Below are 15548 nucleotides of genomic sequence, written 5' to 3' on the forward strand. Positions count from 1 at the left end.
AAAAATCGATATAAATAGGTTTTAGTGAAAGCAAGGCTGCATTCTGGTGGTCATCCCCTCCACTGCTGACCAATACCTGACATTATGACTCATCTTTGGATACACGAAGCAAAAAAGTGTTACGAAATATCTCTGCTTGCAGACGAATTCATGTATCACAGCTTAAAAATGCATAGATTGGCTAACTATTTATAGTGAATACATTATTTTAATGGTATGTAAATTGTTTCTAGGAAATTTTGGAATAGTTATTTTGTGGGTTATAGTTTTTAGCGCTGATTTACATCAAGGAAGTAATGTGACGTCATTTTTTTGTTTTACTTTCCTGCGGTTTGTCTGTCCGCGCTAATCATTCTACTTCCTCTTAAACTGGAAGTATGACGCGATTGGGTCAACGTTTCACTAAAAAAAATACCCGTTTTGAACAATGCTTTAATTATAGATTTCTTGATTATTTTACTGAAATTAAATTAAACAAAAAAATGTAATAAAATCGCTGGGAGCCCAAACTTAAAACTGGGATTGTCGCGGGAAAATCTTTTCACAGATGTGCAATTTTAGTGAATGGATTTTTTTTCTTTTAGTTTTTCACAGTTTTCTGAGTAATAGTATCAACTAGTTTCAGATAATCGGTTCTCCTTGAGTAGGCCTTGATAAGAAATTTTATTTCCTGTATCGAAGGATCTGCAGAAATAGGTAGTTAGGTTACGAACCATGACCGCACACGTGAAACAGTATAGAGCAGATGCAGATTTGTGTTTTTAAGGTTTTATTTCTGTGTAACTGATATATCAACAATTCTTACCAACTTAAATCACTGAGTTTTGCCAAACTGTTTTTATTAAATGACACTAATAATGGAAGTGAGCGCTCAAGACCGGATTCAGGAATCAGGAGATAGTAAACCATATAATTTCTCAGTAGTTCCTTTTCGAATTGAGCAACATCTCGAATTCATTGATATTTCAGAAGATGGATACTTACTACTGGGTTCCTCAAATTTAGTTTTAAATTATTGGAATGGAAGCCTTTGGTACTTTAAAGATGCGGATTTGGCGCCAGAAAAAGAGCGAAGTCTTACGGGTCATGGCTGTGATTATAGCATTGCTTGTGGGAAGTTTTTAGACATCAGGGAAAAGGTAATTGTTGGAGATGACTCGGGAGCTATAACAGTTTACTTTATCACCACATTTGAAAACGATACCATTCATGTCATTCCACAAATGACATCACTTCATCATGACAGTTCAATAACAGCGTTGTCAGTAACATCTTCTAAAGCTCAAAGTGTGTCTGCAGGCAACGATCTAGCGATCAACATTTGGGATAACGAGACGTTAGTAAGTGAATTCAAATACATGCCAGCACATACTAGGACTATTACTTGTGTAATGACTTCTCCAGAAGAAAGTAGCTCAGTATTTGCGTCTAGTTCACTTGATGGTTCCACCTTACTTTGGGATCGAAGGATGAACAAAGCAGCTTGTTCTATCAAGCAAACACAAAACTACGGGCTGACAGCATTATCTTGGAAGAACGGTAACGAAATCGCAATTGGCTCCCAGGCAGGGTATGTAGCTGTAACTGACATTAGAGCTAAAAAAGATATAATTGCGGAACCTGTTATGGATTGTTCTATTCATAATATTATCTTTGATAACAACCGAGGGTTGCTAGGCGTATGTGGTGATTCCACTTCTGTTAAAGTTTGGGACCCTGAATCCAAAAATATTGTATATACTGATGAAAGGCACACTGGACTAGTTAGAGGGCTTGCTTGGCACCCAAAATCACAGAAACTTTATTCTTGTGGATTTGATAAACAAATATTTACACATCAAGTTACAACTTTAGAAAGCTGATGGAAAATGTTCAGTTTATACTTTTCTTAACAAACTGATTCCCCCCCCCCCCAATTTTCATTACCATTTTATATCTTTAAAATGTATAAACACTAATTTAATTCAATAAACATTTTGTAAAAATAAAAAACCATTAATGTAAAAAAATAACATAAAATGGACGTTTGAAAGGAAATAGGTAGTTGATAAGGGAGTACAACAGCTTGCCAATCATTCCGGGAACCCTCATGCTAGCTCTTTGTTCATCTTCCCATGCTTACGTAACATATTTATGCGCTACACAGGAGGAGATCTATTGTAAGAAAAAAAAAGAGAAAAAACAACGTCACTGCTAGATTTCCAGCTGGCCGTGGTTTCAATATACAGGGTGTACACGGAGGAGGAGAGGTCGAAACTTCGGGAGATGATTCTGGGCATCATTTGCAACCAAAAATTCTATGTAAACTATGGCTCGATTCTGCTCCGTTTTATAGATATTTTAAATTTTAAATTTTATTTTATATTAGCTATGCGGTTAGCGTACTGGACTCCCACGCGGAGGTCCCGGATTCGAATCCAGCTGCTGACCCTTAGATTTTCTCTTCCTAGGAGCTTCTTACAGCTCCACTGTCCGGTGATGGGCAGTGTTGTCTGTAGCGAGAGAACACTGTCCAGAGGCTGGCAGTGCACTGAAAAAAGCTCCGGGCGCCGATAACCCTAGATGTTGACGCGCCTTAAATCATTAATAAAAAAAAATTATATTTTTGTTTTTTTTCAAGGTTTTACTACTTTTTAGCAAACAGTTTGTCCATATTTCTCAAAATATAAAACGAAGCCGAATCGAGCCATAGTTTATATAGAATTTTTTGTTGCAAATGAAGGCCAATCACCTCCCGAAGTTTCGACCTCTCCTCCGTGTATATACACCTTGTATACAACCAATCCACGGACCCAAGGATGTGAGGAAAAATTTTTTTTGGCAAAATGTGTGCACATTAAATATCAAATTAATAGAAGAGATAAAAGTTGAATGGACCCAAGGAATGCTGTAAAATGTTGAATGAAGATGCGTAAACAAAAAAAAATGGTACTTCCCCCATCTTAACATCAGGACTGTCGGAGGGGTTCCAGAAAACTAAAGCACTGGAAACTGCGCAATGAGGAAGTCAACTGTTTTTGTTTTTGCTTCCTTTTTCTTTTTGGTTCAACATTACTAGTGCTGCACGAGAAACGAGACAAATCTCGGTCTCAGTACCGAGACCGAGACTTGAGCAACCGAGACCGAGATCGAGACATGATATATATCTCGTCGAGAAATCTCGGTCTCGTCTCGGTTTTTCAAATATTAATTTTTAGCTACAAAATTATAAAATTGTGTTCTTTATTACATAAGTAAAGTAAGCAAAGTAAAGTAATCGCCTATTTTTTCAGGCGGGGCTTTACGTCCAACTACCAATTAGGTGTCGCGGACGGAGGCGACTAGCAAACATACTTTACTGTAAATTTCTTCTACTAACCATTAAATAAAATCCAAGGCCTAAGACCGGGAATCGAACCCAGTACCACAATACTCATTAGCTTCGCAGGTCTCGCACTATTTTCGTTTTTAAGATACTCTTTGCCCAAGCATTGATACATAAAAGAGCTTTTACTGAGTAAAGAAGATCTTCTATTGGTCATTATCATCGCAGCTTGCGAAAATAATCTTTCCGATGGCACTGAAGTTGCACAGATACTAAAAATATCTTTCGCCATTCTAGACAAATTTTTGAAGGAATTCTCAAGTGTTTTCCACCATTCTAAAATGTCAACGTCTACTGGTGCTTGGTCTAATTTGGTGTAATTAATTATTTCTGTCTTCCATGCTTCGGTGATATTTGCTGATTTTTGAGCAAATGGTGCAAAAATATTGATGCAGTCGTCGTCGTCGTCAAAAGGTAAATCATCAGATTCTTTATCTTCACCAACAGCCATAACTAATGGAGCGGGATGTTTGTTGGGAGGTGTATTTTTTATTTCACGAATCGACTTGTTATAGCAGGCAGAAATGTTATTTGCGTCTTTCATTTGGCGCGTTTTCAACATCTTTTTGAAATTATATAAAGATATATAACAGTAATAGTAATATATGATGCATTGAAGTGTAAGTAGTTGTCTTCTTTTACACACATTTTCATTACCAATATATAAATTAAAATAATTATTAGAAAATAATAACATTTTTTGAAAAGATTATTAATAGCAAACCACTTTTAATACTTAAACAAAAATTCAAGAAAACTGAGACCGAGACCGAGATATCTCGACGAGACCGAGATTTGAGCGGCCGAGACCGAGACCGAGATCGAGACTGCATAAAGTCTCGCCTCGTCTCGGTCTCGTGCAGCACTAAACATTACGTATCTTTCATTTCCTAAAAAACTATCTTTACACCTCGACGAGCGGATGAAATTAAAAAAAAGGTAATAGTTATAGTTATAGTGACAGTGGCGCATCCAAGGAGAGGGATTCGAAACTAATTTTTTAAAAAAACATAGTGTGGCCACTCACACGACTTTGGCTAAAAAAAAAAGAGAAAATAATCCATTATTTTCAGATTCATCTATCACTGGAGAGGAGCAGATCAGCACGTATCCTTGCCCAAATTTGGTTCAATGTCAGGCCTAAATAAAGCTGCACAGACAATTTGACACAAACGGCCACAATTTGTTGACTGGTCCATTGTGCACCCATCAATTCTCGTTACTTTTTATTTAGATCGTCTTCTTTATTACTCACAGCATCAGTTGTGGTTCAGCTGTTTCTCAAAGATGTACTTTTATTGAATTGAAACGGTGAACAATTGCGTGACACCACTGTTCATGCTCTTCGTGATTCACTAATCTTCTATTTTTGGCTACTCCATTTCTATGATCGTAGTCCAACTGTTGGTTGGAGATAATAGTATTATATTTTTTCATTATAACTATAAACTGCTACATTTTCTCAGAGTTTTTGCGTGATTTCTCTACCACTGAACACTTTACGCAAGTTTTAGCAACAAACGAGCGTTTTTTCGATGCATCTTCTCAGTAAATATATCGGCTTAAAGATCCGCTAAGATTGGGGAGGGGGGGAAATGAATCAAAACTTTTTTTTTATTCAGAGAATAATTACTTCCTGTAAAGATCTAGATTAGATGTGACGTCATCACAAAATCACCTTGACCTGTCCTTAAAAAAGTAGCAGTTTTCAAGGCAAATCGTTTCTAGGACAATCGTAATAACAATTTATTTTTAGATTCACGTGAGTGTCATGAGAGTTTTATGATTAATTTGAAAGTAGCTGGGGAATCGAAGGAAATCACAAAAAGACGTGTCATCACTTCCGGTTCGCTGATTTTGTAGCCGAAACTGCAGCCCCATGATTAAAAATAGGAACAGGATCTATTGCAGACATCAAACTTCATGAATGAATGACGACGCTTTATTTCATCAACACTTCCTGTAATTATCAGGTTTTCAGTTAAGACGACACCATTTCTTAAAACAGCTTGAAATAAGTTCAAGTTTTTATGTTTGTAATTGTCCAGTAGAGCGCTCCACGATCCCGACCATGAACGCGAGTGCAGGTTAGAAGACTGTGAAGGTTCTTAGAAACTTAGAGAGTGACGCTTAGTGACTTGGATTATTTACTTTGTGTAATTTTTATTTAGTTGGTTGAAACAACTTGTAATTTAATTTGTAAAGTCGGTAAACACAGATTTATTTATTCTTTACAGAATAAATAAATCTGTGTTTACCGACTTTACATGTTTTTAAGCTTTATCAAGTTTATGGAATTAATTACAATGAATGAAGCTTTAAAATAGGTTTGTTTTTTTCATCAAGTTGGTAATTTACAATTAAATATTAGATTAAAATAATGTTACACAATTAGAACTATGGCAGCCCCTTTTCAGCAAATGAAATCAAATTGTCTAATAATGAATTGACGTCAAAAATAAAATCAGAATTTAGAGATAGTCTGATACGGACAGCAAATAGCGCTGAATACCATTATAATTACCAAGAATTAGATTTTGGGGGGAAACGGATATATTCATGATAAAAACTGTATGAAGTTTATTAATGTAATAATGAAGCTGGGAGGCGCACTGTTCAATTTAAATTTTAGTGTAAACAGGAACGAAAATAGGCACTATAGTTCTCTCTGTAATCTTGGAGCGGTGGAAGATATTAACCATTTTATTGGGGAATGTCCCGATTCTACAGGAGCTCAGGGTACAGTACGAGGGTCGTTTGAAAAGTCCGTGCAAAGTCAGAGAGATAGCACCACTGGAGCGTATCGAGGTTATGTTTAGTTAGTAGCATCTCTTGGAAGAACACACACCAAGTTTCAGCCAGATCGGTCTATTTCTTTGTGTTTGGCATTCGTTTGAATCGAGGAAGTCGAGTGATTTTCAAAAAATGGACGAAAAAGAATTTCGTGTGTTGATTAAACACTACTTTATGAAAGGCAAAACGCCACAGGAGACTAAAGAGAAGCTTGATAAACATTATGGTGACTCTGCACCTTCGATTAGAACAGTTTATAAGTGGTTTCAAAATTTTCGGAGTGGCCATATGGGCACAAGTGAGCTGAACGTTCTGGACGCCCTGTTGAGGTTACTACTCCAGAAATCATTGATAAAATCCATGATATGGTGATGGATAACAGAAGTGTGAAGGTGCGTGAGATTGCTAGTGCTGTGGGCATCTCGAATGAACGGGTACATAATATTTTGCATCAACATTTGGACATGACAAAGCTATCCGCAAGATGGGTGCCGCGATTGCTCACGCTTGACCAAAAACGAAATCGTGTGAAGTGTTGCAAGCACGGTTTGCAGCTGTTCCAGAAAAATCCGCAGGACTTTAAGCGTCGTTTCGTCACTGTGGATGAAACATGGATACATCACTACACTCCTGAGACCAAAGAACAATCTAAACAATGGGTTACCAAGGGGGAATCTGCGCCAAAAAAAGGGCGAAGACCGTTCCTTCGGCCGGAAAGATTATGGCGACTGTCTTTTGGGATTCGCAAGGAATAATCCTCATCGACTATTTGGAAAAGGGTAAAACTATTACAGGTGCATATTATTCATCGTTATTGGACCGTTTGAAAACCGAGCTGCAAGAAAAACGCCCACGATTGGCCCACAAAAAAGTTCTTTTCCATCACGACAACGCACCAGCTCACACCTCAGCAGTTGTGGTCGCAAAATTAATGGAAATAGGGTTCCAACTCGTTTCACATCCCCCCCTATTCTCCAGACTTGGCTCCCTCGGACTACTATTTGTTCCCCAATATGAAGAAATGGCTGGCGTGAAAAAGATTTTATTCAAACGAGGAGGTGATTGCCGAAACTAATGGCTATTTTTCAGACTTGGACAAATCCTATTATTCGGAAGGGATCAATAAACTAGAGCAGCGTTGGACGAAGTGTACAAGCCTAAAAGGAGACTATGTTGTTTTATTAAGTAGTTTTTATTTTTGCACGGACTTTTCAAACGACCCTCGCACTTGGGGAAATAGAAAACTCCGGAAAAGTGAAATTATTCTTTACTTGAATGGCCTTGATTGGTGCAAGCTGTGTAGGTACTCCGTGTGGAGTTGTAGACAATTTTTAATAAATCATTTTAATATTTAATACTGAAATATGTTTAGTTCCGAACTTTATGGTGATGTAAATTAGAGTGAACTCGGCAGACGGACGAAGGCCATGCTCGAAGTGTGTTTGTTTTGAATCAAAGAAATGTTAGAGTATTTTGTTTTTAGTTAGGATAAATGCTTTGTTTTTGTTTGTTTTTACAATCCTGAATAAATCCTATTATTATTATGGCAGCCCCTTCTCATTCAGCTTATGCCCCCGCTAAAACCCAAATCATCTCTCTGTCTCTCCTCTGGCTGTACGGTTCTCGAAGGACCTTGGCCTCCTCTGTCACCTCTCACCAAAGCAATCCTCTTCCATGCCCTTACTCAACAACATCCACAGCCACCTAATCCTCGGTCTTCCTCTTTTGGGTGTCCATTACCTGGCTGGGAAATCGAGAATCTTCCATCCTCACTAAATGCCCTAGCCATCTCAATCTTGCAAAAATCCCAAATCATTCAATACCATAAACATGTTCCTGGTATTCAGAGTGTTGGAAGAGGAAAGAACCTTGAGAATTAGTGGTAAGAGAAAGCCCTTGGAGAGGGGAGTGTTACCGCCTTCCCCCACCACACTGCCAATTCTCCGCAAATAACGACCCTCCAATAAAATCTTATCTAAATGAATATAATAAGAACTGTATTGTCGCTAAGATCGCCAAGGAGGGAGGGGGTGGGTATAATTTATAATGCACATAATCACTTTCAATGCCGTTCTGTAAAAACTGTAGAAGTGTGCTGTTGGTGTGCAAGTGTGTGCGAGTGTTTGTGTCTGTACTGATTAGCGTCACTTTGTGATAACGACAGTAATGAATATGACTCCGGCTTATTATATAATAATTAATGTTTTAATTTTGATAATATTTTTTCCTCCTAAAAACAAGTAAATAAGGTTGAATAATCTATTTTGCAGTTAATATGGTAATGTATGTACAACAGAGGGTTTTATATAACTGTATGTAAAAGGCATAACTGCGATGCATTCTTTTTAATTATGATTTATCAGACTACTCCCTCTAACATTTATCTTTCTAAAAATAAATTATCAATCTATATTCAATAGAAATCTGTAATTCAATATCTTTATTCATTCATTACGAGCATCATACAGTGGAAAGCTCTCGTAAGATCACTAACACGAGCTTATCTTATCGTGACTATTGAAGTGGGCACCGTACAGGGGGCTGCGCCTCATTTGCCGACCAAAAAATTAAAAGAAAAGCGGTTATAATGAAGAAGAAAAAGTGAGAACTGAATTTCGAAACTTGATGAAGATCAGCTGATTGGGAGGGCTATTTTCCGAATAGGATTTTCCAGATTTTCCATGGGAAATCATAAAACGTGCGCTTGAAAACTCACGATCGGGAAAATGGTCAAAAAAAAAAATAATTGAATGTAAATCAATTTTTAAAAAATGATCTTGTTCTATTTCACACGCGTGATCTCTTATTTAACTTGAGTGGCTCTGGCGTAAAGATCCTAGGTTCGAATCCAGGTGCTGGCTCTTTGAAAAAAAAGCTGCTGGCGCCAATGACCTCAGATATTGATGCGCCTTTAGAAGTGCAAGTTGTAGCCCCCCCCCCAAAAAGGGCCAGTTAAGTCCATTCCTATGTACTTGTTTTCCCTAGCACTAAACCCGTATATAACCTTAACTACACACCTCTCAGATAAACATCAACCCTCAGAAAATTGTTTAGAGCTATATATAGAGTAATGTGTTTCCAGATAACGATGTTCCAGCGGCAGAACAAGGACGGACATTTCCGTTTTTACTAGCACTTCCGCTCCCACTCGTTATAACCTCTTTACTGAGGTTCAGGTATATTTTTTTTTTCGTCCTTCGTTAATGTTCGTTAATTTTGAACATAATTAACATACACGGCGTAACTATCGTTTAAAAATCTAATATTAAAATCAGACCTTTGTTAGTAAGTCTGTCTGTAACGTTGATGGGTTTGTGTTTTTAAGCCAGAATAATCTCAGCCTAGTCAGTCAACTGAAGTTGGACGTTTCAATTCACTCGACTACTTCTTCAATGAATTAGAAAGTTTACGATGAGTTTTTCCAAGAGTTTGCGACGTCAACTACCAATTAGGTGTCGTGGACGGAGGCGACTAGCAAACATACTTTACTATAAATTTCTCATATTAACCATTAAATAAAATCCAAGGCCTAGAGACCGGGGAATCGAACCCACTAAACCAACAATACATCTTAGCATTGCGGGTCTAGTATCTTAACCACTCGGCTATCGTGGTACCTTATATGTACAACCAAATATTGGACGTCACCTCAAACAAGTACTTTCCAGCAGAAACTAAATTTAGAACATTTATTTACTCAATCGTAGTACTTGCGCTCAGGATGTAAAGAAAGTAAAAAAACAGGTTATGCAACAAAAAAAAAAAAATACTATAAATAATTAAGAGCCAATAACAAGTGTAACAACCTCTCCTTGCAATCCTAAGATATATGCACTATCTACCCCCACTAACAACATGTAAAAACAGAACAATCACTCGATTGCTATAAATACCATGACAACGCTATCAATTTCCGCCATAATCGTCTTTATTGACATTAGATTAGCGTTGTTTCTTATCTTTGAATAAAACTTTCACAATAAACGTTTTAGATGCAACTGCGTAAATAATTATTTACCTGCTGGTTAAAAAACCTGCAGAATATACCGCCGGAGTCATGTTCACAACTTTTTTTCTCTCGCTCTGTCTCGCTTCCCGCGTTTTGTGATGCTCACTCGCTGCACTCATGCAAACTGAACTTCTTTCGCTTGTGCAGTAGGAAGTATTATTGTACTTAGCTAACTTAGCCTTCCTTCGAATGTTCGCAATTAAATTATTACATTCTTCTATCGTACAAAGTACGATCATTTCAAATTTCGGATATTTCCGGTTTACGCCGGAAAGACCCGTTTGAAGTCTCTCCAGAGCTTGAAAAAGTGTTTGTTTTTTAAAATAAAATGGTATTATATCCAAATGCTTACAAAATACCTCGAAAACGGTAAATCTCAGGTAGCAAAAACTCTTATATCGATTAGGGCTGGCCAGTGCTCGATTGAAATTCTTCTTGTTATTTAAAACATTTTCCATGGAAATTTGATGGGTAACTTCTCCACTTCCGTATATTGTCCTTGTTGTTTATAGCGCAATAATGCGTTGATTGTAACTAAAAAAAATTTAGTACTTACATTTCACCGCATGTAGATCGATAAGTTTAATTAGAATAATTTTCTAGGAGGATTAGGGATAATTCTAGGGGAGTAATGGGGATAGATTTCCCACTGGACTGAAGTCTCATTTAATTGCAATGTACGCTTTCACAAAACTGTGCAATGTGAGAGAGAGTTAAGAGGATGTTTGGGATTTCCCAGTTTAAACTTTCCGGTTAGAACTGTGGACCACTTCCTGTTCAACCAGAAGCAAGAGGAAGTACAGAAGTCTTAAGCTCGAACCTAACTTTGAATAGTTGTTCAACAGCTGGTACTTAATGGTTAGGCATAGAATAATACCTGTTATTGGAATTATTTTTCAGGCCGGCTTTACGTCCAACTACCAAATTAGGTGCCGTGGACAGAGGCGACTAACAAACATACTTTACAGTAAATTTCTTTTATTAACCATTAAATAAAATCCAAGGCCTAGACACCGGGAATCGAACCCACTAACCAACAATACATCTAAGCTTTGCGGGTCCAGTATCTTAACCGCTCGGCTACCGTGGCCGCCTTGTTATTGGAAATTATTTATTATAAAAATAAATAATAATTTTTCTTACGTGTAGAAAAAATAAAATAAATTAATAAATGCAGTATGTAAACAAAAAAAAGGAATAATAAATTAAGCAAAATGTTCCACAAAAATGAATTAATTAAGTCCTTGGAAATGCTTAACAATTCACAGACCTTATTATCCAGCATCATAATATATTAAATTCCTTAAATGCCACAGGGTTAGCAGGAGTGTATGAAGATACTGGCCCGAGAGTCGCCAGTGGACGCTGCGGCGATCCTGTATTTAAATAAATAACTACGCACATGAACCTTCGTTATTTCCGGTTGTTATATTCAACTAGTGAATGTATCTCAATTGTTTTAAGCAGTAATTTATTTTGGTTTGTTAGTACTCATTAGGGGATCAGATTATTTCAAGGAATTAGCGATCTACTTCCGCTGGTGCAATACAATTTATTGAACGGAAGTAAATGAACTAACAATTTGCTTTAGTTCAAAACATATACTAAAAATTCAAGTATTACGACAATTGGATAAACAATTAATTAAAATTGTTTAATAAAGTTTGAATGTGAACAATGGGTGCAGATTGATTTGGGCGGACATATTGAAATTGTGAGTGTCGAGGGAGTCGATTGGTAACTATGTTTGAAGCGGTTACTTGTTTGGGTGTGTAAATAGAGGTATTGTTTAGTTAGTAGTAGTATGGGTGACAATGAGCGCCAGCCAGGAGTGATCGACTGTAATCAGTGAGTGCCTCTGGGCATCAGTCACAGCGCCCCTGGCAACCAACATTCAAACTATATTGTTGCCTAGCCTGGGCAACAACTCAACCGCCCTAACAATAGCTTCCCTCGGCTTTTCAGAATGAACATCAAATCTAAATCTACTAATGAATTTATTTAAATAAATGATACCCAATCTAAATCTGGCATAGGGTGCTCTTGTCAATTGTTAATTGTCTAATAAAGTCTTGTTGATTGTCGACTTAGCAATTGGCAATCACATTGATTGTTGAATAAAATCGAATCAATTATACAATAGAAATTTATTTTGTGGCTCAGACTGAGAAATAAAGGGATTTTTGTTAGTAATCCTGGAGGTAGATCTTAGTAGCACTGGGATTCTCGTAGCCTTCTATAATTAGCCGCTCCCAGGAGGGTTCCTCTAACACCTGGTAATTAAGTAGAGGCCCTCCTTTTGTCCGTCCAACGCTCCTTAGATATTCTATGGATGGCTCCCCCCCAGATCAAGAAGTAATCCAGTTCTTCAGGTCCTAGGAAGAGCAGAAATCTCCGCAGTAGTCCCTAAGCCTACGCTCTGCGATTCCCAATCTTGAGATTTCCACAAGAATTTGCTTCCAAATTGAAAGCTTTGGGGGAGATTTCTCTCCCCAGATCAGGAAGTAATCCAGCTCTTCAGGTCCTAGGAAGAGCAGAAATCTCCGCAGTAGTCCCTAAGCCTATGCTCTGCGAATCCTAATCTTGAGATTTCCACAAGAATTTGCTTCCAAATTGAAAGCTTTGGGAGAGATTTCTCTCCCCAGATCAGGAAGTAATCTAGCTCTTCAGGTCCTAGGAAGAGCGGAAATCTCCGCAGTAGTCCCTAAGCCTATGCTCTGCGAATCCCAATCTTGAGATTTCCACAAAAATTTGGTTCCAAATTGAAAGCTTTGGGGAGATTTTCTTTTTCAAGTTTGCATAGTTTTAATCACCAGAGTCCCTCTCTTGGGAAATTCTACAAATCAGGAAGTTAGCAGGTTGTATTAACCACTTGCTTTGCGTCTTCCAAAAAAATTTTCGCAAGAATTTATCTGGTGGAAATTCTAAATTTTCTCAATTACGAGGATTAAGGGGAGTGGAATAAGAAAAAAACCTGGGAGTTACTTTTACATCTAGTTGTGTGGCTGTAAATGTTATTAGCTACAGAGGCTGAAGTGGCAGGAGATTCTAGCACTTCTAACCAGCCCGTTTTTATAAACAAAAGAACTGGATCAATATGATCTATCATCGTGCCAGTTAACTGAAGTGGCAGCCTTCAAATCATCCAGCAACTCCACTTGAGATGTTCCTAATCTTATTGAGATACTTGACAAATCCTGTTTCATTACTCTCCAGTACTTACAGGTCCAAACTTGAAATTTCTTAATCTGTACATCACATTCTATCTTTCTCTGTCTCTTAAACATGGTAATGATTACTTTAAAGTGTTGCTGTGAAACTGGATACCAGGGATGATTACCGAGTAAATTCTATCTCAATGGTTTCTCTTACAAATAAGAGTTGTAAGAGTTTTACAGCTTCTTGTACGCTTTATCCATTAGCTGAGATTTGAAATACTCTCAAATTTAACGAGACTTCCAATTTCAGCACGTACTTTATCTCAAAAAGTAGACCAAAGTAAATTCTACTGTTAAATTACGATAAACAAAATGTAACAAGATACGCACAAACATTTCCATTATAAATTCTGAACATCCCTTATGATGTATTATATAGATAAAAGAAAGCCTTGATATTATACACGTCTAGCAACCTAAATATTTAGTTAATAATATTATAATGCAGCTGGCAGGAGTACCATACTGTGATGTAACCTCCATGTCAGGTTAGTTCGTCTCCTTCATCTTTATAACCTTCTTCTCACAATACTAGGTTGTCCTTATTATAAGGTTATAAAATCCAAACATCTTTCATGAATATATTATCTAGGTCGGGCTATACACAATATGTAATAATGACAATTAATTCAGAATAATGTGAGCAATATGTATATATACTTAGAGCACAGCAGGGCCCATATCTTGACAACAAAATAAGTCGATTGTTTTCTAGGTGCATATACATGTATACATAAAGAGTGAGCTAACTATGGGAGTATTGTTTAATAATAACAAAAAGCTATTGTTTTGTGGTATTTAAACAACGACCTATTTACTTTTCTTTGGGCTACAAACAAATATTTATTAAACCAAAGTTAGCAAGGCTGTATATGGGGGACTCGTTTTTGGTTAATGAATTTTAAAGTAGCACAGTTATAACTATGTTTTTCACTCAAGCTGCAAGTTCAAGAGAGCTTTTCGTGAGCTTTTATGGGCGATTTTTACCTTCTCTTACTCTAGAAAGCAAGAGAAAGCAATTGCTCTCTGTTTACAACTGATTCTCCCGAAATGCAGTCGCAAAAGTATACAGTTCAGCCTTCAACTCTTTTAACTATCAAGTTTGTTAATAGGGCTGTAGGCTATTTTGAAATTCTCTAACAGCTCGGCTACCGTGGCGCCTAACCCACTATATATGCACCCCTCGGTGAGACCGAGTTGAGAGCTCTAGCCCTTTGAAATGCTTGGAGAATGCTATCCATCTCCTCCTTGGACCCACATCTATACCGACTTCTACTTCAGCAGAAGGTGCCACTAAAAATGAGGGTGCTGGAGTGTATGGTGCCAAATTCCAGTGCTCAGAACCTGTTGTAACATGGTCAACAAAATTTCGATTGGGAGATCCGGGCTATCCTGAGAAGCGGTTGAAAGGAAATTAGACCAAGTAGTATTTCTCAGTGGCTCCCAAGCAGCGTTAATAGCTGTAAAGGGAGCTCAGAGTGGAATTTCCGCAGAAGTAAGAGCATGCCAGGAAATGATTGACAAGATACTTACAGAAGGGAAGCACCTGGCTTTCCAGTGGATCCCGGCACATTGGGAACGAGCAGGCCGATAACCTTACGAAGCAGGGAAATCAATGTGATCAGCCCGACCACGCAGTGTGTTACGCAACGACTTGAAGAGTTATAGGTAGCCACATAAAGGGGAATTCAGAAGCATGGCCGCTGAAAAGCCAAGTGGGCAAAACTGCTAGGATACAGAAATCTCCGCAGTAGTCCCTAAGCCTACGCTCTGCGAATCCCAATCTTGAGATTTCCACAAAAATTTGCTTCCAAATTGAAAGCTTTGGGGGAGATTTCTCTCCCCAGATCAGGAAGTAATCCAGCTCTTCAGGTCCTAGAAAGAGCGGAAATCTCCGCAGTAGTCCCTAAGCTTATGCTCTGCGAATCCCAATCTTGAGATTTCCACAAAAATTTGGTTCCAAATTGAAAGCTTTGGGGAGATTTTCTTTTTCAAGTTTGCATAGTTTTAATCACCAGAGTCCCTCTCTTGGGAAATTCTACAAATCAGGAAGTTAGCAGGTTGTATTAACCACTTGCTTTGCATCTTCCAAAAAAGAGGGGAGATTGCCGCTGAAAAGCCAAGTGGACAACACTGCTAGGATACTGCCGGCCTCCCAAGAAAA

The 15548-nt window shown here is 37.8% G+C and overlaps 1 protein-coding gene across 1 annotated transcript; it reads left to right on the forward strand.

Annotated features, from left to right (window-relative positions):
• The first annotated feature begins 857 nt into the window (after window positions 1–857).
• LOC141448370 (methylosome protein WDR77-like) lies at window positions 858–1862 on the forward strand. Its single transcript, XM_074116715.1, has one exon. The coding sequence runs from the start codon at window positions 858–860 to the stop codon at window positions 1860–1862; it is 1005 nt and encodes a 334-aa protein (XP_073972816.1).
• The last annotated feature ends 13686 nt before the right edge of the window (window positions 1863–15548 follow it).

The sequence above is a fragment of the Rhodnius prolixus genome, unplaced genomic scaffold, assembly GCF_049639745.1.
Source record: "Rhodnius prolixus isolate KJV_2025 unplaced genomic scaffold, Rpr scaffold_19, whole genome shotgun sequence".
Classification (NCBI taxonomy): Eukaryota; Metazoa; Arthropoda; class Insecta; order Hemiptera; family Reduviidae; genus Rhodnius; species Rhodnius prolixus.